Below are 26,672 nucleotides of genomic sequence, written 5' to 3' on the forward strand. Positions count from 1 at the left end.
TTATCAATATTATTAAAGTAAGGCCCGATTAGCCTATTAGCCCCCCCCCCCCAAATCTCAAACGCTATTGCGCCTATGCTGTATATTGTAATGTTCGGATGGAGGTGGACTTCAGAATAATCAAAAACATAAATAGATTTATCGTGTATAATTATTATTTGTATACAGTAGATAATAAATACTTAATATATCTATTTTTAGAGGTGTGAGTAGGTACCTACTGTAAAATTTTACTAATTTTTTTTTACCGTTACGTAGGTAAATTATTTTTTACCAACAAAAATGTTGTGTGGTCCCTCTAATCAAATTAAATCAAAAATGCCTAGTCTCAATCGCAAAGAAATATCTTTTTTATCAACTTATACTGTGATATTATCATTTGTAATATTGATATACATGTTATTGTTTATAATGTTATAAAATATATAATGTTATTACCGTTATCGTAATATTATCGTATTCGCGGGGCCCGTCCGAGTGTGCGTTGGCCGACCACGAAATAACATTAGACGTTGTATACGCTTCGAAGTCGACGTCCGTCGTCGTGGTCGTGGTCGTAGCAGCCTCCGTCGCAGTCGTCGGTACAGTGCGAATCACGCGCGCGCGCAAAGTCCGTCGTCGTAGGTGGATGAGCCCGCACGGACGGCGCGTACTCCCGCCGCCGCCGCATTGACAGACACACACACAGGATACCGTGGTAATATTATAATATTATTATTAATATCGTCAAACCATGTACCATTGTATCGTTGTTTGATATATCTTTGGTTACCGCTGCTTATAATAATATAACGTCGTGCAGTTTTTACGCTATACACCTCGATAGATGTACGAGTGCAGGAACACTGCAGGTGACAGGGTTTCTGTGAATAATCCTTGCGCGTTTCTACGTTACAATGTTTTATCCGGGTCCTCGATGTCGTGTCGTGTACTCAGCGTGTCCCATACCTGGTCGTGTCGTGTTATAATAATATATTGTACCGGCGTGGTCCTGTTGAAATCCTCGATGTTTTCAAGTTATGAAGGTATACCAGTGTTACCTAGGATTATACTATTATGTAAATGTATATGGGTGTTTTCGTTATAGGCTTTATACCGAACAGCCACGCAAGGATACCGCGTGGTACTTATACTCTTATATTATTAATATTATCATCAAACCACATCATCTGCACTGTATCATTATTTAAGTATAGGTGATGTTAACGTTGTGGTTGTAAACGGAAAAATCGCGTTCTTGTGTTTAAAATTTCGATTTTCACCCATCGCTGTGTATAATATATTAACGACATGTTATCGCTATACCCAAAGATGTGCAAGTACAGGGACTTAGGTGGCATGGGTCTCCGTGAACTCTTGTGCATTTTTATGTTATAATAATATGTTATTTGGGTCCTCAACCCATGTCTTGTATCCAACGTGTTCCATACCGTTTCTTATCTTGTTATATATTGCACTGGGGGTATTGTTGCCTATTGGAACAATATTATCAATGTTTTAAAGCTTTAGATTTGTACCTGTCTACTTATAAGTACCTAGATGTATGATTTTATGTAAAATATGTATATGGGTGTATTCGTTAGACTTTATACCAAACATCCAGTCACAATTTTTTATCTTAACTTTAATAATTTAGAAATACATTTATTATGTACAATACAATACAATACATTATATATATTAATTATATATTAATGTACAATATATACAATACATTTATGAAATTATCTTATAATGTTACGCATACATTTACACAACAATATCTGTTTGTGTACGTTTTTCAATATGTTTTAACTTTTATAGATACTAAATCAATTTTAATTTTTAAACCTTCTATACACTGTTAAGCCAAATGTATAATGATATAAATCTGAAATAATCGCAAAACCTGATTTAGTAACTATAAACTAAAACAAATGGTCAATTTATTCAATTGTGACCTTGTAGCGTGTATAGTTTAAACACTTTTAGAACTAATAAATAACTATATAGATATATAGATACCTACCCTGATCCGATGAATTTTGAATGTCCTAATTTTATGGTGCATATGTATATTAAAAATATCACTAAAATTTATACATTATACCTAAGTAATACATTTTTGGAACTGAGGAAGGTATTAGCTTTTGTTAAAAATAATGATATATTGTTTTAAACTAGAAATTTAATATATAAATCATATTTAGAGCATGAATATTGTACAAAGATAATATTTTGTAGTTTTATTTGAAGACAGATATAATATTATATTATGGATTGGTTATAGCGTATATAATGTATAATATATAAACATTTTTTATTTTATCATTAATTTATGTGTTTTTTATCAAATGGCTGTATATATAGTTATAAGCCCCCCCCCCCCTAAGTTAGAAGAACTATTAAAGTTATAGGTGGATATTAAATTAAAATTGTATTTTAACTTTATAGTTTATTTTCTATTATTGAAAACAGTCTATTCATATATATTAATGCCACGTACTGTAGTGCTATACCTATAATATAATAAAGGAAATGGGTTATATGATAGCCAAGTATATTATTCCAGGTAGGGCCAATGTATAGGTATTTTAAATTATTAAAAATATAGATGATATTATAGACACTATACAGCAGTGTAATAATATAATATATTATATTATACTGCAGGTGATTGAAGAATTCATTCAATGATAATTGTTAATATTCCAGTCTGTATTTTTTTGTTGTAGTGTATATAGTCTATAGATACTCTGCAGTCAATAAACAATAATAAATTACTTTGTAATTTATGTAATATTTTGTAAACCAAATACGATGAATTGAAACATATTGAATTTTCATCCCTTCTGCACGCTATATTATTTTCGGATGATTAGACTTCATACGAAGAACAAATCTGCATCACGAATAATATATAGTTACCACCGTATTCCCTCTATAAATCTAAGTCTCCGTCACCCTAACCAGATTATATATACTTATGAATATATATATATATTTTTTTTTTGAAAAACTACCATATTATATTATATACTTGAAGTGATTTTAACAGGGCGGATTCACCACGCCCATTTTATACTATATTATACACATTGTTCATTTTACCAAATTTATTTCTTCTACCTAACTGAGTTGTAGTAGAAGAATATTTGTTGAAATCATTAAGTTTATCATGAATAAGATAAGAAAAAGGGAAGTAACTTTTCATAAAACCTATTCATATAAAAAGCTATAAAAAAACGCATACAAATTTATTTTTATCTAAAATTCTAAAATAATTAAACATAATTAATGATGGTTTAGTAGATTAATTTGTAAATGTTCATCAATAATGTAACGAAAAGTCTATACATTATAGTTTATTATAACAATTATAAAGTAGAAGTAGTATGTAATTATTTTGTTTAACGATACTGATAAGCAATGCTATGAATTTAATGCACTTAAAAACTATTAAATATGCATGCATATATGCACTAAAAACTGACAAAATATGCATAAAAATATGCAAAAAAAACCACAAAAATGTAACTTTAATTTAAATTTTTTTTCATTATAATTTTTTATTAGTTTTAGTTTAATTATTAGTATTGTTACACATTGATATATCTAATATGAGTATATGATTTTTTGGGCTTGACTAGTCTTGATCTTCGTAGTATACAAGATTTAGTTATTGCATTGTAGCATTGTACAAATTTCTTTGGATTTTCATACTCGAAAGACCTCCTGTTTGGTGCCAACAAAGTTTTATATAAAGAAAAGAAGCGTTCTACGTCTGACGAAATTATTGGGGAGAACTTGAAATAGGTACGTCATGTCGCTACTGGTTTAATCTTCTGGTAGGTATATCCAAACCTACGTTCTTTTTTTCGCCAGTTAATATTTTTTGAAATCTTTTGGTTTTGTTGAGAACTATTTAATCTCGACTTCAATAGTACAAAAGTCAATAATACAAGTTGATTACTCGAGTAAAAATAGAATAGTTTCCATGAAACTATAAGAGTCATAATTTATACAAATACATTTAATATTTTAATATCAATTTAGAACAGATGTACCGAAAAAATGTAAATATTATGAAAAACAGCATTTATACAAAAAAAATTATTAAAACATGCATTTATATGTCCTAACCCATGAAATATGAAAAATATGCAAAATAAGATTTGGTATTTGAACTATAAATAAGTCAAAACAAATTTTGGCCGAGTCAATTTTATTATACAGTGTAGCAAAAAAAACATGCAAATGCATTAAATTCACAGCCCTGCTGATAAGTGATATGTTTAAAATATTATATACATTTTAGATTATAATATATTATAATTATAAATTTGAATTTCAAAGTTAACTTTTTATACACCCTATTATTAACTATACACCAACTTACTGACTTGACTTTAGTTAACATTCAAAATTTAAAAATGATTATATAATAAAATTCTTTGTATTTGCTTAATTTAGTAACATAAAATATATCTATGCTGCAGATGTTTGCGTTCATTATAGTCTACATTTTTAAACACAAAAATAAATATTTAATCGTGATTGTAAATCATCAGATGTCGAGATTATGCCATTTGAAATATTTTATCCGAACAAATCTTTGTATTTGATGAACGCGAAATTTCTTATAAAAATAATATTATACACAGACACATACACCTGTATATTATAAAAAATAATAAATTATGCTCTATCAAAAGCAACATACTGATGATTGTGTACCGTTCGTTTTAAAATTTTAACTATATCCAACAAATTAATAATACAATTAGTTAAATATTATGTTTTTTAGAATATTTAAAGAGATTTCTTTTTATCTGATTCAAAATGCCTGCAGATATAGGCATACTTTTACATCATATTAACATGTATTTGTATGGTTCGTAAATATGTTGATTACAACAATAATTACTATCAGTGTTACAGTATTTTAAATATTATAAAAATAAAGAAGTACCTACATCACCTGGTCATTACCCTCCCCCCATCACAACTTGAACAATACTCCTTTAAAGAATCTTCTATATTTATATTTTTTTTATTAATTAACCCGCGGCGACTTAGGCCATTGGGTGGTTTTTAACTGGGTGGGAGGATACTGTAGGTTTAACACATTTGTTTGTTAGTTTGGCAGATATTTTAGTGGACACCCGTAGGTATCTGCCATGACCGAGTGTGGGGATGGCGGGGCACTTCTCTCCGGACACCGTGACTTGCCTGAAGAAAAATGCCTCCCGCATCCGAGGTTTTAAAGTGGCGTCGGTGCGCGTCACAACCGACGCCTCAGTCCGCTCGGCCACTCTGTCCCCTTATTTATATTTATAATATTTAAGTCTAATGTCGAGTTGAATAAAAATTATTTAAAATAAGGGATCATTGGCTCGTTATTAATTCATTATTTGCGTTAAACGATTTTTATGCAACCCAGCATTAGAATAAAATTTAAAACATGAACATAACTAAATATGGAAAATTTTTAGTACCTAAATATTAATTTGATGCTATATTATATTACTTAAATATTACTGTACAATAATTGCAGTTATTGATTAATTTTCTATTCTCAAATGCCTATATAGGTATGTATTCAGTTAAAAGTATTGTTTACTTTTCTATATAAATAACTAATAAGACTACCTACGTGTTGCGATGTGATCGTGGCAGATCACGTACATCATAACCAGTGATACATGAGCACTATACTTGGTTCAAATAACCCATATTAGGGTTTAAATTGGTGAATTAGTCATCGTATTATGGAATATCGTATAAAAAAAAGTATGTACAAATTATATAAGTTACTGTGTGGCCAATCGTTTAATATAGCATAAAAAAAAATATATGTACTTACTATGCGGATGGTGGATATCAATTACCTCTATAGTAGTTCGAACATTTTGATATAACTAGTATAATAAAAAAAAAAAATCGATATATAGATATATTATCTATATATATATTATTATAATAAAATTGTCTACGTTACAATGTTGAATGAAACAAGTTTTATTTTTGGTGAAGTATTTAAATTATAAATTACTATTATTTTGATTGTTTTATGATCATGGTTAAAATATATTAGGAATATAAATTACCTTTATAGATCATCAATTGATACTATCAGTTTCTATAAGTTGTCTTAACTAATTATATAATTATAACATAGTGTGTAAAATGATAGAACATACCGATTAATATTTTTATTGATTATTAATTAATATAAATAAAGATTATGTCTTTTTCATATCAAATTAAATTAACAAAAACAAACATTAATAGTATATTGCTTACAACAATTCGCGATTCATGTACCATTTGTTATTTTGTTCCTAAATAATCTAAGAAAAAATAAATAAATTTTCCAAATCACGATCATTTTTGTTAATCTCTACCGCAAGTTAATACAGTGATTAAAATGAATAATATTATTATTTACCTAAAGTTTTGATTACGATTTCCATAACTTACTATTATATTGGAAGAATGTATTTTGTTATTGTTACCCAAGATGGTTGAGTTAGGTTAGGCACTTGTCGATTGTCTAAATACAGAGGAATGCGATTTTAGTGATTTAAACAGTGAACAAATCCGATGCAAAACGTTTCTCAGACTTCCGTTTGACATTTTTGTCGCGAGTGCCGAGCCGAGTGGTCTGAATAACAATAATATGGCCACCGATTTTCTGGCGACTTTGACATTTTGTGACCCAAAAATCCGGTTGTGATAGATGAAGAGGGGAAGGCAGCGTGCGTCATCGATTTTTTTTTGTCCGTCCGCCTCTTCCGACCATCCTTATAGAATTTTTTCCACATAAAACGTACATGCTACAGATAGATTTTTACTGAGCGACGAATTTTCCAAATAAGTCGAAACCGGTCGTCCCGCAGGAATCCTGACCGTATGCAACAATGGCTTTTATTGGCTAAGACAGGTTCTCTCTGTGCTCGGTATATATACCGAGCGGTCATTTCACCTGCGAAGTATTTTTATTATATTATACGTGTGTGTGTGCTAGCACTAGAGCTCGCGCGCGCGTTTTTATTTTTTTATAATACCCCGCTATAACAAAACGCGCCGCCGTCACCACCACCGCCACTCTGAAGTCGGATATATATATTTTTATGTGTATAAATGGGAATCATAAAAAATGAAAATAAAAAAAAATAAACAGCGCTTGCCGAGAGAAAAATAAACAACCGCAGCAGCGATCGATTATAAATTGTGGCAATTTACCACTGCAAAAGTATTATTATCATGCGAGTTCGATGCGATTGCATCGAAGACGACAACGGTACTTGATATACAAGATAACGAACGGACCTATACAAATAAAAGTGCGTGTCTTATAATGTATATGAATAATAATATTGTGCGGTGCGTATTGAGGAACAGAATCGTGAAATTTCTTCCGTTTAAAATAATATAATATTATTTTCTGTTTATTTTATAGCTTAAAGTACCTAAGCATAATGTATTTATTCCCTATCGTATTATATAAACAATTGCGATTGTGAAAAGCGAAGTACATAATATATGAATATATTATTTCGTCACTTGCTTTTCATTAAAGTCATCTATGATCAGGCGATACGCAGTTGTTAAATCAAAGCTTGTTATATAGTATATAGCCCATATAACGGTCGCCATTAGACAATATTTTCGGGTAAAATTTATTGCGGTTTTATATTTTAACATCTATATTTGCGGCTGTTGTACCTAACGTCATATCTATGTCTGCAGCGGCACCATCGGTGACTACCCTACAATACTAAACTTATCGCAAAATATACCATAATTATATTCTATAATATTGATAAAATCTGGTCCAAGAGTTACTCAGAAACTATTTTCAAGTCGTAAAAACTTGCAATGCTTGCACTTATCAAAATTAAATTTTTCAACTTCGCTTTTTGATAAGAGTTTTACTAATTTCAATTTAAAAAAGTATATTGCTTTTACAATTGTATGGTTTTTATATTGTTGAATTATATCGATTTAATTGCTTCCAGATTTATAATTAGATTTTAAACATAATTTTTCATTATGTCGTTACGCACATCTGTGAAACGGGCCATGAAAATGAATATTAATATTACTTATTAGTTACCTATTCATATATATTATATATATATATACTGTATAGATACATACAACTTATTCCCTATTTACCTAATGATGAACAATATAATAAATCTGATGGTTATTGTTGAATATTAAATTGAATTAATTTTAGTTTACAATTTTAAAACAGTCTGTGTACCTACCTATAAAGATAAATTATTATTATTTTGACACAAATTATGTATTTTAATTATTTTCGATTTCGATATACATCTTGATAGCATTAAAAAAATTTTTATTTTGATATTACTTTTGATTTCTTTAAACATTTTTTATCGATTTCAATCCCTGGAAACCATTGAATCATCAAATAGAAAACATGTTCTCTTGGGAGTAAAAAAATCATCTCTTCCATTCATAGTGTTTTTGCGGAACCATTAACGGTGTTATTTATAGCCGGTCTCAGTGGTTTTTAAAACTAACAGGTTCTTGCTTCAGAGAGGGGGGAAAGAAATACTATACTGTAATGTCAAATTACTATAACGCCCCGACACACGATGGAAGGACGATAATTAATTTTTTTTATAAGTTGCAGTTATAATTTTTTTAAACACTTTTTACGAAATGATACGTGTAATTAGAGGAAGGTCTAGCAATTGGTGTTACAGTTTTTTTGAATCGTGGCCAGAAAAGAGCACGATTTGGTGGGTGTTGAGGGAGTGGGGGGGTAGGGACAAAAAAAACCATTTGAAGATCTAGATTAAATAACCCGTCACTGTCAGAGCTCTAATTAAAAGAGATGTAAAAAAAACATGTTTGTTATACATACATAACTTTTGCTGCTCAAGTGATGTGTATACTTTAAAAGAAAATATTTTATTAAACCGGGAAAAAGAGAAAACATTATTAAATATTAGTGAATTCTGTCAATCAATGGTGTATGAATTAAAAAACGTCAACAATTGGTTATACACGATTATAATATTATTATTTTTTTGTTCATTATTATAGTGTATAATATATTATTATCTATACCTACTTATAATGCTATTATAAAAATACGTATTTTGTTTTATTAATTTTTTCGTAGGTTTCAAAAAATGGCAAACCGTGTTTGAATATAATTAACAATTTACACGGTAATTATCTCTTATTCAATCGATAGCGTTTTTTTTCAATGCTTTCCGCATAAAGTTAAATAATTTTGGGTGTTTGACATAGCTTTTTTTATACTAAGCAATTCAAATTTTGGAATCGAGCCATTTCGACTAAATCGTTTTACTTGATTAAATAGGTACTAACAACTCAAACAAATTGATGAGTAAATCGTGTATTATAGAATGCACTTTTCTAGTTTAAATATAAACACTTATGTTTAATCAACTTCAACGTCGTGACAAGTGTTCGTACTCATTACGAAAATTGGCAATTACAACAAGATTGTCTCTTATAATAGTCACTAGTTTACCTAACATTTCGAAAAACAAAACATTTTACACACCGAAAAATTATACTCGCCATGTGTTTGAGCCAAATCGTCTGAACAGGGGTGCTCAACCTTTTGGGATTCCTGGGACACACAAAGTGAAGAAAAGTTGTCACTGCCCGCATTTTCCATGTGGCACATAAGAACAAAAAGCAAGAAAATAATATATCATCCTATTTCAACAGAACATATTTATTTATTAATTATAATTACTATACCTAGGTTAGGTTTACCTAGTAAATTCTAAATATAGTAATGACTTATATATTATGTAGTATACGTATACATATAAGTATTATTTTCGAAGTGTTTAGTTCTATATAAGTACTCATTAGTCAGTACAGAATTTTTTTTTTCATAATCACAATATTTATATAGGTACTAAAGTGATAAATGGTTTTGAAATTGACACATCGAGAAGCCTTGGGTTGGAAATTTGGAAACCTCTGGTCCCACGGTGGCATGCTCGCTGAATCCGTCCCGAATTAGTAAAATATCAAACTAAAACCGAAACTTTACCATATTAAAAAAAGCATATCGTAATATACTAACCGTACATTATTGACCCGTTACGTATGTTCATTTCACAGGTCATGTTCTGTAGGTGGATATGCTGAAGGATATTCACAGTCCGGGATTGGCAGCCGATCCGGAGGACGGCAGCAATGGAGCTTGTTGCGCCGGTTGCGGTAGATCGATAGACGACCGTTTCTACCTGTCCGCGGTGGACATGTGTTGGCACATAGGGTGTTTGCAATGTGCCGAATGTAAACTACCACTGGACACAGAACTAACGTGTTATTCGAGGCACGGCAACATATATTGCAAACAAGACTATTACAGGTATTATTTTGAATAATTTACTATAGTTCTGTCTAAACAAACTAACTATAGACACGTAGACTGGGAAAAAGACAAAATATAACATATTATCATAATTACATACCCGTTAAAAATAAATAAATTTGTTCAAGACTGTTATAATATACATTGTATATAGTGGGATAGACGAAGACTATGGACGTAAATGCCTGAAGTGCAGTCATAACGTTTAAAACGATTTTCAGTCATAACTATATATATCCACAACTTCTGAATGCAATTACGTGTGGGGAGACTTTGTTCAACAGCAACGCGAACACCCTAATTTACTCGCACGATGGCTGCGGGTTCCGGTTGAATTCTGACCTCCGGTGTGCAGGGGGGACAAATAACCCAGTAATTATTTGCTTATAGAAATATGGTAAACGACAGTAACAAAGCATATCTAATTTAAGACTAAAAAATAGTTTTTGCTTTTCGTCGTAGTACAAAAACGTCGCGGTATACATTATAATAATATAAGGTTTTGGAATCTCAATAATAGTGTATATTATAAAATACGCATTTTTTTCTACAGATTTTTCGAATATTATAAGCCACTCCAAACCGCATTAATCGTATCGGTATGAGTGCGATGAAAATTATTTCAGAACAAATTAATTCTACGGATTTATTTTAAACCAATAATATGGAATCGGATTTTCTGTCAATATGTTTTGAATGATCGTACGCACGTGCGTATCACGTTTGAGTTGATGAAGTGCAAGGATTAAATAATAGGTAATAATACTACTGGGGGAGAGGATAGGTACTGCAGCAAAGCCTGTTGAAGTGATTTGTGCGCGTGTATGAATCGCGCCTTTGTCGTGATAAAATATTTCAGAATTTCATATTTTTCGTATAGGTAATACTCGTGTAATAATTTTGTTTATAAAATTCGTGCCTAGTGATGACGAGATGTTACGTATCGCGGGTCGATAAAAATCGCAGTTTCCGAGACTTTTAAACACGTCGATATTTATAATTAATAATCATCGTCGCTATATATTGTATACGTCACGATAATAATTATATTAAAGTACGGTGGCACTGCCACGTCGAGTTTGGACTGTATTTTGAGATCGGCTCCGTCTGCCGACTGTCGGTCACGTTCCGCCCTTCTAACGATCGACTGGCAGGCAGGCTTCGACATATACAATATAATAATATGATATTGTGTGCACGCGGTAATAACGAGACCGACTTGAGGGTTGTTCACTCGTGAACCGCACGCCGTTTGGGCGGACACAAAACATCTGTACCGACGATAATATTGCGGCGGCGGCGGCGGTGACGGTGGTGGATCGAGTCTACCTGCCGCGTGCTTAATCCCTTTGTAGAGCCGCTTTCATAGGGTACGCGGCCGACCTATATATTATTATACGGCGGGGCACCCGGAGAGACGTGCACGTGCAGTCTCTTGTCGTATTTATAATATTAAAATCATTGTTTCCGCGACGACGATCCCGAATTAATATTATATTATAATACTTTATACCTACGATATATGTATACTATATTATTATGTACGGCTTTAAATTAATATAATGGTCGGACGTTATCTGCAGTGCCTAGCTGGTGTTTTCGGACGTCCCCCGCCGGTTTTCCAGGTGCCTGTTGTCGCCGCGGTGTCGTGTACAACTCGTGTATTCATGTACCTATATGTATATGATATAATATAATATACTTGTGCCGTCGTCGTCGTTGATCGGCCACGCGTCTCCTAATCAAAATCCGATCGCTGATTTTTGGCTAGATAATCTCCTCCTCTGCAATACCGCAGCACAGGGCGAGTGCTGTAAAATTCCCTATTTTTTTTTTTTGCACGTGCCTTACCCCCGAGCCACAATGTGTTTACCAGAGTGTGCTATATTCACCGCATTTACGGTAGATCTGTAGGTTGTATAATGACGTTTACTATAGCTGCGGCCGTCCGCTTCAAATTATAATATTTATGACTCTGTGGTGCGGTGATATTCATATTATAGGTACGGTGCAAAATTTACAACATGTTAACCTACTGAATAGGTACTACCGTACTATAATATGTATATTATATACATACACCGCGAAAAATATACACAGATAAAGCTGCTAGTACAAAGTTTCTTGCTAAAGTATGCAAAACAGTTAATTTCGGTTTTCAAATGTTTACAATATTGTTTTAGGATTTTTTTTTATTGTTCATCATACACAAATGACAAATTCTTTGAATTTCAACTATTTTTTAAATATAAATTAAAATTATTAAAATTCCTAAATAATATATTTCAACATGTGGACCATATTAAATGTGTTTTATTGTGCTTAACCATCGATATTCCCATTCGTGCTGATTCGGAATGAAAAACCAGCAACCATCTCAAAACTTAAATATTTAACTATATGTATTAAATACTTTGTCCCTCTAGATAAAACTAATAATATCATATACGATACGCGCCTATATTATATCAAATATGTACCAAAACTCGTGTCTATAACTGCGCTGCACTACAGACGACGAGTAATAATGATAATAAATCGTACGATGACTTTCTAAATACCCACACGCCACGTGTTTTCTTCGACAGGCTGTTCTCGATAAAACGCTGCGCCCGGTGTCAGGGCGGTATCGGCGCTTGCGACCTGGTGATGAGAGCCAAGGACCTCGTGTACCACGTGGAGTGTTTCGCGTGTTACGCTTGCGGCGCGGTCCTGTGCAAGGGCGACTATTACGGAGTGCGGGACGGCGCCGTTTTCTGCCGACCGGACTACGAGCGGCTCAAGCACAGGGACATGGCGTGCGATCTGGAACCGATGTGCAGCCCTCCACGGGCGGCCGGCCACCACTGGCCGTCGGCGCACAAGGGCCGGCCGCGGAAGAAGAGGAACGTCCAGATGCTGTCGTCGCCCATGACGACGGCCGATTGCAACGGGCTCACCGAGCTCAACGTGCTCAGGATACCGCAATCGACATTGGGTGAGTAGTACCATACCTATTACCATAATATACCTATATACCGCCATAATATTGTCATTAATCGGATCAGTTGTAGTTGTATAGTTGTACAGGTCGGAATTATATTACCGTAAATATGTTGCCATACCGATACGATTTGCTCAAAAAAAAAAAAACATCCAGTGCCTATTTGTGTGTGCAAACGATAAACTGGGTTATAACGGGTTGTAATATTATAATTTATAATATTTTAGTTGTGTGTACGTAATATATTATGTATATTATATGCGAAATTACTATGTTTGCAACGACTAATATATGTATGTCCACAGTTATACATAATACAGCTGCTAGTAGGTATTATATTGGTTGATCACAAATTACAATTTGTGCATTTTTTTATTCATCTGAAAACGTATAAAATATAATATTTGATAAGCTTTGATGTTTTTTCTTTGGGCTGTGACAATAATTTATCATTATCATTTATGAACTCGTGGGGTATCCGATAATTTTTAACAAATATGTATATGGGTAGGTAGGTACTTACGTAAGTATATATTAAAATTATTTAAACATAATTAAACAACGTACAGCCGAACAGGTGAAAACTGAAAACCATAATAATATGTATATGATCATTCCTATTTAAATAAAAAACAGAACAGCCATCCCCATGTATTCATAATATGTGCTGTACTAAAATAAAGGTAGTACAAAAAAGTATGCCCCGCTTATGCTTTATGACCTTAAAATTAGCAAAATATTTGTTTAATATTCTTTAAAAAATAAGTTTGATATAATTTATGTAATTATTGGATACCAAATTTAAATTTGAAATAAGTACGATAGTCATTAGGAGAATTTAAAACAATCAAGTTAAATGAACTAATGTTATATTTAAACATCTAATTTTTGGTAACAGTGAACTACTATATTCTGTTCCATATGCTCTGTGTCAATCTTACAACTGAGAAGAGTATAAAAATAACGCTATTGTTATTTTAAGAGGGAAATAATTAATTGGTTAAAATGATATTAATACTCCGTCTACAATTTAGTAGTTATAATAATATAAAGTTATAATAATTATAAATAAAAAATATATTATAAATGATATTATATATTATTTTTAATAACTTTCTACGGACCAGATTTAATATTTGAGATCATTAGAATCTTTTATGTCATTATTTGTAGATAATGCAAAAACACAAAAATATTTTTAGACAAAAATATTAATTGCTGAAGTACCTTCGTACATAAGTGATTAGAGCTGCAAAAAAATAATAAGTGTATGCATATAAAGATAGTACTTATACCTACTCAGCGGGTAAAACTATTTATAATTATCATTTATCAAAACCATTTAATAATAATATAATAATAAACGTTTAAGATTAAATATAAAAATTCAAGCACATAAATTGTCAATCATAAATACATTACGAATAATAAAAACTTAAACATACGACCGTTATGAATATTGATGACATAAAATGAGACAAATTATTAAATACGATCGTGTTAAACGTATTAATTTAAATATTTATAAACGCATTGAATAAATTCTACTTTGGTGGGAAGACTAACAGGTGAAGTATACATTAGGCAAAAAACATAATTTTAATAGAGGTTTTATATATGTAAAATGTTCAATGCCAAACACGTTTTTATAGAATTTACTGATTTTATATCTTGTTTACTGTAAACCCATCTATATCACTAATCTCCGTCTGGCTCGTAACAGTTGCAGCACAAATAATTTAAATATTATTGAGTCTCTAGCTCTCCGATTTTTTGGTCCAATTAGTGTTCTTTTTTCAATTATTTATATAATTTAATGCAGTATATAAACAAATAAAAAAAAAACACACATTTTTGTTGAAGTTATTTGTATATTTATTTAAGTTAAGGTTATGAATTATGATTAATAATATTTTACTACAATCGTTAAATTAAAAAAATTATTAGTAAATTAAATCAATTTATATTTTATATTTATGTGCAATGTTACAAAATATAACGTGTAGCCGTGTATAGGTAGGTAGGTATAGACAAATTTCAAGTTATTTCATGAAGGTACCTACCTGAACACCTGAGTACTATTAACTTTTTTATTCAATATTTCATGAAGTAAGGCCTAACACATAAGTTATTTTACGTATGTTATTTTATTTGAAAATTGTCCAAAACTTTGCTAAAGTCGAAATATGACATTTTGCCCGATTTCGACTTTTGAACGAAAGTTGGTGGAATACAAAAAATGATCATAAGTATCAAAAAATAGTTGAAAAATATTTTTATAATTATATAGTTGGGAAAACATTTTGTAAATTAATAATAAAAACTCGAATTTTTTTTTTTAAGAAAAAAAACAGGCCAAATTTTTCGAATATCCCTCGGTAGTTGTTAGTAGTATTCATTTTTAACTTTCAATAAAATAATTAGTAACATGACGTCAAAAAACAGTTATTGAGAAAGTCGCGTCAAAATATTCTAAATGGAAATCGCCATAAGGATTATAGTTTATCATACATATTATATTATATTGGAATTGGATAGCGTCGTTAAGTAAATAAGTAATTAACTCTGCGTGATTCGTATTATATTGCTAATTTAATCTTATGTTATAAACACAATATAGGTATAATGTACAAAATATGTTTCGTCTGAACTGTAATAAATTAATAGTATGGAACGGAAAAAAAAAAACGATAATTTGTTATTAGCTAATTGAAAATCAACGCGACGCGCGTACATATAACCGCGGTATATATTGGAGTTCGTGGAACGCTCTGCAATCGAGGTGACGAACAAAATGGTGACTGGGGCGGGGAGATGAGGAGGAAGAATTTTTTTCTTTTACTTTTTACCTACATCGGCGTACGCATATACATGTAAAATATATTATATATAAATACGTGAGGTGATATAAATCACGTAGCGTTCGGAAATAAATTTAACTCGCGTCCGGTGGCAAAGACGTATTGGCCTTCTGCGAAGAGCGCTAGCGAGCTCACTATAGTTCGCGCTCCTCCGTCGTTCGAATCTGCAGTACCTACCTACCGCCTATTTATATACAGAGCGATTCACCGAGCATGCTGAACACCCCACTTTTTCCTTTAATTATGCGTCTATTCAAATCGTGATTTTTCCAATTTTTAAACTATACCTATATACTTTAAGACAGCATAATATTATACTCGTATTTTCAAATACTTGGGCATTTTTATGGCGTCATTTACGAAATGTTCAAATTTCTTTTTTTTTCAAACAGAACATCTCTTTTCCACTGTAAATCATTAAATATATAATGTTTTTGGAAACTTCGAACAAGTGCGGGGGCGTGGTTATAAAATATACAATTTATAATATTAAGTATTAAAGTAGTAAACATTTGATACACATTATTATAAAACAACCATTTTAGTGCGTTAAGTTTCATATCACAGATATTACTCGTACTTCAAATTTCAATTTAGATAAAGCGTGATCTAAATGTACAAAAAAAAAATTCATCCGTTCAACAGTTTACAACGAAAAAAATTACATATTTGTATCACCACACTCCTTCAGTGCCATAAAAAATCTAAGTATCTTACAATACATTCTAAAAAATTAAAAATCTTATACACGATACCAAAGTGGAGCATTATACAATATATTTTCAATATTACCTATGCTTGTTGATTACGTGACGACGGTTCGAGATATGACATATGTCGTATAGGTGACGGTCTGTTATCGGCATACGAAGAGTAACTTTCGTGCACCTAATAATATTAGTATATTTTATTATACTGTATTACTGTTTATATAATATCGTGTATGTGCGCGTTTGTGTGTGGCGTCGACGCAGGAGATAAATACGTATAATATATATATAATAATATAGTGAATAACCGAACACGAAATACTATATATAAAAATACATACAATATATACAGTTGCAGCGCACACGTACTGCAATACTATATATTATACTTATTTTTATTGGATATGGTGCCACCATGATGTATATTATTGTATGTATATATAGTATACCGGAGGGATGGTGTGTCGTATAATAATAATATATTATCGACGAGAGACTGGAAGCGAAGATTGTACGTTTTTTATTTCTTTTTCATCTCTTCATCTCTCTCTCTCTCTCTCCGAATATATATATATACAAACACATACCCGGTGGCTTTAAGATAGAAACCGTGTCGTCGTCCCCAAGACGATTTATATGCAAGCGCGCGCGCGCACACACACACACGTGAACGCACACAAACGCATCCGTTTTTATTTTATTTTACTCGGTCGTCGCGCGCGTAGGAGCAGCAAAAACTTCTTTACACTCCCGGGGACCCGAGACGACGACGATATTATAATAATATACGGTTTTACACGGAGCGCGTGTTGTCGCACCTCTAATTGGATGCCGCTGTAGGCCACCCAGAGGACGATCGCCGCCGCGAGCACCCGGTAGCAACGCGCTACCCCGCGTGTGAGTATTCTTAACACACACACATATATAATACGGTCTTATCGGCACGTCCTCGTAATGATAATAATATATTTCATCCCGCGCCACCATCGATTCCTATTCGAAAGGTTTATTATGATATCATATTATATATATATTGTAATATATGTATATGAACCGTTCGGCATTCGGTGTCAACGAAAAACGAACCCTTTCGACGGGTCCCAATTAAAATTTAATATAGTACTACTGCGGGGGCTTCCGCGGGAATGTAAAATATTGTAGGTACCTATAAATATATACATATAGCCATATAGGATTTATATAGTGGTATACACACGTATATATTTTATTACTGAATAAAAACACTACGATTCGTGTATTATCTGTATAATATTATATAATATATGTATAGGTACACCACAGCATTATACTATATATATATTAGACATTTACATTATCGGTGACTTAATCGAATCGAGGCAAACGTCCACAAAAGTAATTCTGTATAAAAAATTTAAAATAGGTACGAAGACCTACAGGGTGGGTCGACGCGTATTCCTGTTTTTATGTGTCCGCTATGCGGCAAAATAATAATAGGTGACCTCCACCCTCCTGTATAATATAGGTGCATTTACACAATATAATAATATAATATTATGCGTACATTATAATATCGTAGTAACGTTAACGGTCGAAACGATAATACATTAATCGAACATTTTCGTGTGGGATCCGAATTATTGCCACAGACCAAGTCTAATGTGTTTTTAGCGCTCGTGTAGTTGTATATAAAGGTAATAACAGGATTACGTTAAAAAATCAAGTAAATTTTTATTTCGTAACGTGCGCAATCAATAACTCTGTTCTCCGGAATATTAAGTTTCGTTTGTTCATTTATATATAGGTAGGTATATACCTATAATATGTTGAATTGCATATCCTACAGAGCTGTATTTTATTATTTACCTTAACTTATCATGTGCTTACGATAAACTGAAATTTAATAAATACGATTATTGTTTATAAGTTATAACCAATTAATATCATATATTTTTTAAATATGACGTGTAACATATATTAATATAAGTGTATAAGTGTGATTACAACTAGAGCACGACTTGTATGCACTAAAAAACTAGTCAAATATTTATAAGAAAATATGCACTTATGTCTTATGAGTTAGGCATGTGCATTAAATATTCTTAAATATAGCTAAGTACTGTAAAGTATTATTCACAAAAAAAAGTCTATTATATAGGACAAAATTGAACAATATTTGTGGTGACCACTAAAATTACCCATATCTACGACACATAATTCTCCTGGTAGATGATACAAATTAAAAATATAGACTTATATTAACTTATACAGTCTGCTATAATTTAAATATTACTTATTGGCCATAAAGATATACTTGCAATTTATTGAATTATATATTTTTTAAGTTTTGCTCACAAAAAAATACTTAAGAATGTACCTACGGTATTCATAAATAACTACCAAAATATATACCAAAATATGGAAGTATGCCCCTAATATCAAAAATTTTCTCGAAGAACCACAAAATATCAAAATATGCAAATATATTCAGTATATAATTTTGGTTATTTCATATTTTCATATTATATAGACATCGTTTTAGATGTCATAGACAATCTTTTTTTTTACTTATACTTGGTAAACAATAAGATCAACTAGAAAAATTACATTCATCGTTTCACTCAGAATGTAAAATACGCAAATACATGAAAGTCCTTGCATTATTTTTAACTATATCAACACTTTTTAGTAAAATAAAAAACAAAACCATACGTCCATATACAACTCGTACAAAACATCTACAAACGTTCCTATTTTTTTATTTTATTACAATTTAAGCCTTGTGTAACAATTAGTCTTAACAATTTAAATATTAAATGTTACCAATTAAAAGTTGTAAAATATAATATGTTTAATTACCGTGTGACTTGGTTGGTTATATTAACTTTGTAATAGGTATACATATATGTATAATGTATATTGTATATAGTACCTATACTTCCTCTGATTCGTTATTTGAATGTATTAATTTTGAATCATGTGTGGACTGTGATAATAATTTGTAGATTTTATGTACAGTTTTAACAACTTTGATGTTCCCTTCATATAACAGATTTTTAAAATTCAGATACAGCTGAACACTGTAATACCCTATACTTGCTTCGTCGGGAGTCATATAAAAAGTTTATAATATATATATTATATATATTATGAGTATTCAATGTACCTACATTCATATATATAGTATATAGAAACAAACTATACATACAAAAAACCAGGCATGTGTACTTATAACTTTACAAATTTGTACAAAAAAAAAACCTTTGAACCGTTTTTCAACCGAATAGATCCGATTCGGCCGTGCAAACTTGTGCATACATGTATATACATACTTTGGCTAAGCTCGACAACAATAACAATGGAGGCGACGTATATAAATTATATACACGAACGAAAGTACGATGTGGGGCTGTCGACGAGCGAGTTGACATAAAAACACCACCTCCAAACGATTTCCATTCGTCGTGGATATAACGAGATGTCATTGAAATAAAAAAAAATATACCATTTCTAAGCATTTCTCCCCCTCCTCATTTCCCTTTCGCCGTCGCTATTACTACCCTTGTTTCTTTTCTTTCGCTCTCCGCTCTCTCGCACTCACTCTTTCTTTTTTTTATTCCGTATATTTCCCGACCCGAACGCATCGTCAATAGTAGTTGTGCCCATTAACCTCGGCCACTGTTTGTGTCGAACAAATGTTTTCTTTCCCAAGCACACTTCTTATGTGCATTGTTTATTTTGGATTATTTCGCCGATGTGGGGCACCTGTCCGTCATTCGTCACTAAAGTGTACACACACACACATACACACGTATAATATAAGCGCGGACAACACACGCGTTTTATTTCCGTACGTTATTTCCGTACGATAGTTCAAAAAAACTGCCTACATGTATGATATGTTATATAATATAATATTATATACATATAACATATTATGTTAACGAAAAGAGAACAAGCGCGTATAGAGAGAGCGTGTGAGTGAGACCGAGTGAGTGGCGAGGGGGTAGTTGTATATACAAAAAGAGACGGTAATAATCGACAGAGAGAGAGAGAGAGAGAGAGAGAGAGAAAAATTTATATATATGACGTATATACGTTCTGCAAACAATGGACGCCCCCGTGCCATCCAGATGTCGATACTCGTGGAGAAAGGGGATATAGGTTCCTGTAGCAAGTCCTGCGCGACCATGTGCGGTGGTTAAATGACGTTTCCTGCAGCAGCTCCTAGCGCACTAGTCCACCTAATAAGGAATAAATTACTGACCGTAAGTCAGTTTTTTTCTTTATATATATATTTTTTTAAGACTATAATAGCGGATATAATACGAACACATGCGTATATGCATACCTTTACACATAAAATATAATAATATAATATATTATTATCTATACGACGTGCGCATGCAGTGCAGTGTATAACTTCATTCGTGCCAATTCATTTATTTTAACGGTGGATTTTGGATCTCGATGTACACGCGTCGCTTGATTAAATTATATAATATACCTACCCAAGCTCATTATCATAAATTCGACTATAGACTTAATTAGCCCGCAGTCTAAATAATTATGTATAGAGTATAATACAAGGTGCGTTTTCGTATTTTATATATTATACAAGGAAAAAAAACATGGGTAGGTACTCAAGTAATAATTATATTTTACACGGGATTATGTAGTTTTACCTTTGGTTTTACAATTATAGACAACTATCGCCAACGAAGTACAGTATTTATTTAATAGAATAATTAGGCAAATCATTTTTTTTGTAAATAGCAAAGAGACGGTGATAAAATCGTTTTTTAATACTATTTTTAACAATTATTTTTTGATTTAATATATTATATTATGATAAAAAAAAAAGACAGGTATAGATACCATTTACATATATAAGATTACATTTTTCACTCATATTTTCAAATCCGAAGCTGAATGTTTAAGAATATTTGAAATGGACACTGTAAATAATTTATTATTGTACTATAATAAATGTTGTATTATATTTATTATAATTCGTTCATGGTTTAATAACGCGGCGTTTGCTTTGCAGAAGTCATGCAGGCCACAGACCTATCTTCTTCGATGGAATCGCTGACTTACGAAACGTCCAGCTTGTCCTCGCCCACAAATTCTTCGACGATGGGCACGACCGGTGGCATGTCGCAGCAGCAACATCAGCAAACGCGGACGAAGCGCATGCGAACGTCGTTCAAACACCACCAGCTGCGTACAATGAAGTCGTACTTCAACATCAACCAAAACCCAGACGCCAAGGACTTGAAACAGCTGGCTCAAAAGACTGGACTGTCCAAACGAGTGTTACAGGTAAGACGGATTATGTTAATATTACAGTAATATACGTGTAGGCACTATAAACCGTGAGCATTACGACGCGTCTCTATCGTACATAGGTTTGGTTTCAAAACGCTCGAGCAAAGTGGAGAAGAAACATCATGAGGCAAGAGAACAACCAAATGGTGACCAGTTCCATGTCGAACCAGAACCAGACTACGCCGTCCGACCCCGATCTGATCAGGGGACACACCCAGACCTCACAGGGTTTAAACTTTGTCGATCTCTTTTGATTTCTCACGTAAGTCGTAGCTATGTTAATTATAGTATCACCAACCTCATCGTTACAATACATAGCTACTCTTCTATATCATCGTCGGTGAGTTCAAGCAATATATTAGGCGTATTCGAAGTTAAACACAATATTGTGTCCGACACGAAAACATTCAACCCTTCCCTATTTCTTCTAAAACCCAATAGATAAAATCCTGCTGACGACACATATTATATGGCCGTATCCTCCTACGTACGGATGTGTGTTGCAACTTACAATAATTGATCGTATCTACACGCATATATATAATATATATATATATATATAGGAGAATGATGAATCAATACAATTTATTATAATATTACGATATTCTTACCAAATAATTTGTGACGCGTTACATAATATAAGTACGTTACTATAATACGCGACCACCTGTAAATTGTAATTAATATATAATATGTTTAACTGCTTAAGTGATTATAAGTATAAGAAAGAGAAAACAATTGTTCCTTAACTTAATGTATTATCATTACACTCTTTGTTGTATATATACTATATGTAGGTATATCGTATATGTATGTATGTACCTATGTATCTATGTATATAATGCATGTATGTATGTTTAATTTGTAATCCGTACATTGTAACATATTATTATTAATTAAGTTTAGAACGTATATATTATTATATGTTAAACACGCGTGTTATTTGAGCTGCCTATATTCGCGTGCGGCGTATACTCAAAGGTCGCTAAACACTCGCAATTAATTATTTATGTTTTCTTTTGTGCTTGAATAAAAAAAACTAAATGGCCGGCCTAATTGGTAATTACTAATTAGTATATACAACTTGTAAAAAATTAAGTATACACCGCACGGCAAAGACTGGCAACGATAATACGTACGCGCATACACGCCTTGGCTGAGAAGTTATTATAAAACCCTGTCACCTCGCCGTATAATCCATTTTAGTTTTTAACAAACCTAATAATTTAAACATAATATTTATTTGCATAATGTCATGTATCAAACAGTAACACCAGAAATTATTAACTATAATCGTGTACAAACAAATTCTAGCCACTTTATATTGCGAAAACGGGCTAAATATACCATAGGTACCATAATGAATTTAATATTTATGCCGTCAATTTAACGAGCATGAATTCAATAGATGTTTGTACTTCGTATAATATAACATGAAAGGTAAACATAAAACCACTACTGTTGTCGTCACTTGTCGATAATTTCGGAAATACGAAAACGTTTATACATTGTTCTCGGAATAAAGTTCAACAAATTCAAACAAAAGTTATAAAAATGATAAATTAAAATTATTTTAAACGATTTTTGTGATGTATAATACATTAGTACTATTATTATTACATTGTTCAATCATCTAACTATTATTTCCGGTTTGAAATAATAATAATGAAAGACCATAATATATAATCGTAATCAGTCTACGAGAACCGCTAGTGCGTTTTTATTAACCTCGTTTTCATGAATTGTTCTTAGTGTATTGACCAAGCGTATAGTAGGTACCTATATTATGATATACCTAGTGAAACATTAAAAATAATTGAAAATTTTAATTTTTCGTGTAACCAGCAAAAAAAGAAATATTTAGTTATGTGAAAAATATAGCTTCAAAGCCAAAGGTACCGTAATATAAACTATTTATGTATATTATAATATAAGAGGAAGACGATTGTTATAAATAAATTACTGTTATTATTTCGGGACAATATCTTTATTATTGCTTAAACACATGCAGATGAGCTATTCCAAAGCAATTGATCTTATTAAAATTCTAGTCAATTTATTATTAAGCATATTAACTATATATTAAAATATAATACATATATTATTACTTATTAGCGAATATTTTAGCGTTTAATAGTAGGTAGACCCGATTACAATGTCGTTATTGTAATAATATTATATTATATTATTATATACTCCTAGGAGATTATAATAATAATTATTATATTATATACGTGTGTGTAATGTGTATTTATTATTACAATGTCGAGAAAAAATTATTTTCCTTTTTTTGTTGAAAAAATTATATACATATATTAAAAAAAAAAAACTATTTCAATAACATTAATAAAAATGTGTTATTTTTGCTTGTTTATGTACCTATTCCTTTTCACATACAGGGCTTACTCAAAGAAAAAATAGTGCACTAGGTGAAATCAAATTTTGCCGCCACTAAAATAATAATTTGATCACTGTTTTGAAAATGTCACCCCTACTAAAGTGCCGTCCTAGATGTGAGTCAATGTCGCCTGTTCACATACCTATATACCAGCTAAATCTTGTTACCTATATTTACGTATCTCATTTGGAAGTCAAGACCTCTATTATAAGTATAACGTATTATTTTAAAGGTAAACACTAATTTACTCAAAATTACCTATTTATCGCTTTTGCAAAATATTTGTTTTAGATAATATTTTAGTCATTATAAAATAACATTAAAAAAAATATATATATTTTTACTACAGTTATTATTACATATTTAAATGTTTACTCTTTTAAATGACAGCATTCATTTTTAATTTCATATTCATAAGTAGAATAATTTTCTGAGTACCTATTACAATATTAATATATGAAAAAGTCTAGTTTCGAACAAGCAACATGAATCAGTTAAAATTCATAATACTTATGACTTGACTTATAAGTATTTAAGGTTTTGAAGAAGAAATTCTTGATGAATGGAATACAGCCACTCCACTTAGCTTATAAATACTTTAAACAGGTATTATAGGTACTTATAAATTATAACTAATTAATTGGGTGCTCGTTTGAAATTCGATTTTTGTGTATTGAATTTATCAAGAAAATATTCTGTTTCGAAACATAAAATTAAAAATGTACACGCAGTGATTCGAAAAATAAAAACTAGATCCTTAAAAAAAACGATAACGAAAAAGATGTATTTTTTTCAAAAATGTTGTTCTGTATAATATTATATGACTATCTATAGGTCTATTTTATGTAAAAAAAAATGTTGAGAAAATGAACGATTAGCCTTAAAACAGTCACCCTGTATACAACACCATAGATATACTCACTGCACATAAATTATATACATATAAAATATTTTATAATCAATGTGTCTTGTGGACTCTCGATGCTGTGAACTGCTCAAAACGTCCGTACGCGACAATCAATATTATTATTATCGTATTGTTTCAAACGAAAACGGGCGTGAGAACCGTATAATATAGTTTTTCTCTACATAATAACATTATTATACTGCACAAACGACCGACTCTGTTCGTCGGTGGGATAATACCGCGAAGCATATACCCGGATCGGTATAATAATATTGGTAACTCTTGAACGTTAATAATATCATAAATTCATAACAGTTGCACGGGACGTTTGCATAGTACATTATTTTCCGTTTGGATATAGCAAATGGCGTATAGAAATCTCATCTCATCTCATCAGAATACGGATTATTGATTGGTGCAACGTCTGTATTTCGAGTTTAAAAATTATTTCTGCAGATGTTTGCGTGCCTTAGTTTTTTATGTTACTAGATTAGGAATTATTTTAGATTACTCGTATTGTAAAGATTTTTCGGTTTTTATTAAAATATATATTTTCATACCCAGGTTGTTAATCAATTAAATTATTTTAAATCAAATTTTTGAATACAATGAACAAACTGACATATTTTAGATTCTGAGCGGAGCGATGAATGTATTGATTTTACAATGATGCGTGTTTTTTTTAATTTTTAAACTTTTTTATTATTTGTGAAATAATGATTCGATTTTCAACTCCAGTATCTTTTTTGATGGAAAATTGAATACAGTTGGTGCGTTGGGGAGGTCAAAGTTCAAAATTCCCAGTAGTTCACCGCCGAGGAAAACCAAAAAAAATTAAGGAAAAACGGGTATTTTTACGCAAAATCGTTTTTGGTGTAAAGAATTCTGAAACAAATGACCGTAGATAATAGACCACGTAATTAGGTTATATTTTATAAATTACTTTATTCACAACAGTGTCATCAAATATACTTAGTAATATCATAGGCTGACTGAACGTCTTCGCTCAGAATCGTTTTCCGTATAAAATGATATTACCTATCAGTGTCGTATTTACGAGGGGGGATAGATCCCCCCTTGACCTTTTTTTTTTTAAATTAAGTTACTTATTTTCTG

General features: G+C 31.4%; 1 protein-coding gene across 2 annotated transcripts; it reads left to right on the forward strand.

Moving 5' to 3' along the window:
* The first annotated feature begins 413 nt into the window (after positions 1–413).
* Positions 414–22,642, forward strand: LOC100165973 (LIM/homeobox protein Lhx2). Of its 2 annotated transcripts, none has more exons than XM_001949508.5 (5): positions 414–697; positions 10,132–10,384; positions 12,976–13,364; positions 21,971–22,245; positions 22,332–22,642. In XM_001949508.5, the coding sequence occupies exons 2-5, from the start codon at positions 10,152–10,154 to the stop codon at positions 22,503–22,505; spliced, it is 1,071 nt and encodes a 356-aa protein (XP_001949543.1). In that variant the 5' UTR covers positions 414–697; positions 10,132–10,151; the 3' UTR covers positions 22,506–22,642. The 2 variants fall into 2 exon arrangements, with proteins under 2 accessions (XP_001949543.1, XP_008181712.1); XM_008183490.3 differs by having other exon boundaries at positions 414–694.
* The last annotated feature ends 4,030 nt before the right edge of the window (positions 22,643–26,672 follow it).

Source organism: Acyrthosiphon pisum, chromosome A1, assembly GCF_005508785.2.
Source record: "Acyrthosiphon pisum isolate AL4f chromosome A1, pea_aphid_22Mar2018_4r6ur, whole genome shotgun sequence".
Lineage (NCBI taxonomy): Eukaryota > Metazoa > Arthropoda > Insecta > Hemiptera > Aphididae > Acyrthosiphon > Acyrthosiphon pisum.

Coding starts and splice junctions, on each gene's coding strand:
- LOC100165973 (XM_001949508.5), top strand. CDS start 10,152: ATGCTGAAGGATATTCACAGTCCGGGATTGGCAGCCGATCCGGAGGAC. Junction 10,385..12,975: donor TGCAAACAAGACTATTACAG/GTATTATTTTGA, acceptor TTTCTTCGACAG/GCTGTTCTCGATAAAACGCT. Junction 13,365..21,970: donor GATACCGCAATCGACATTGG/GTGAGTAGTACC, acceptor TTTGCTTTGCAG/AAGTCATGCAGGCCACAGAC.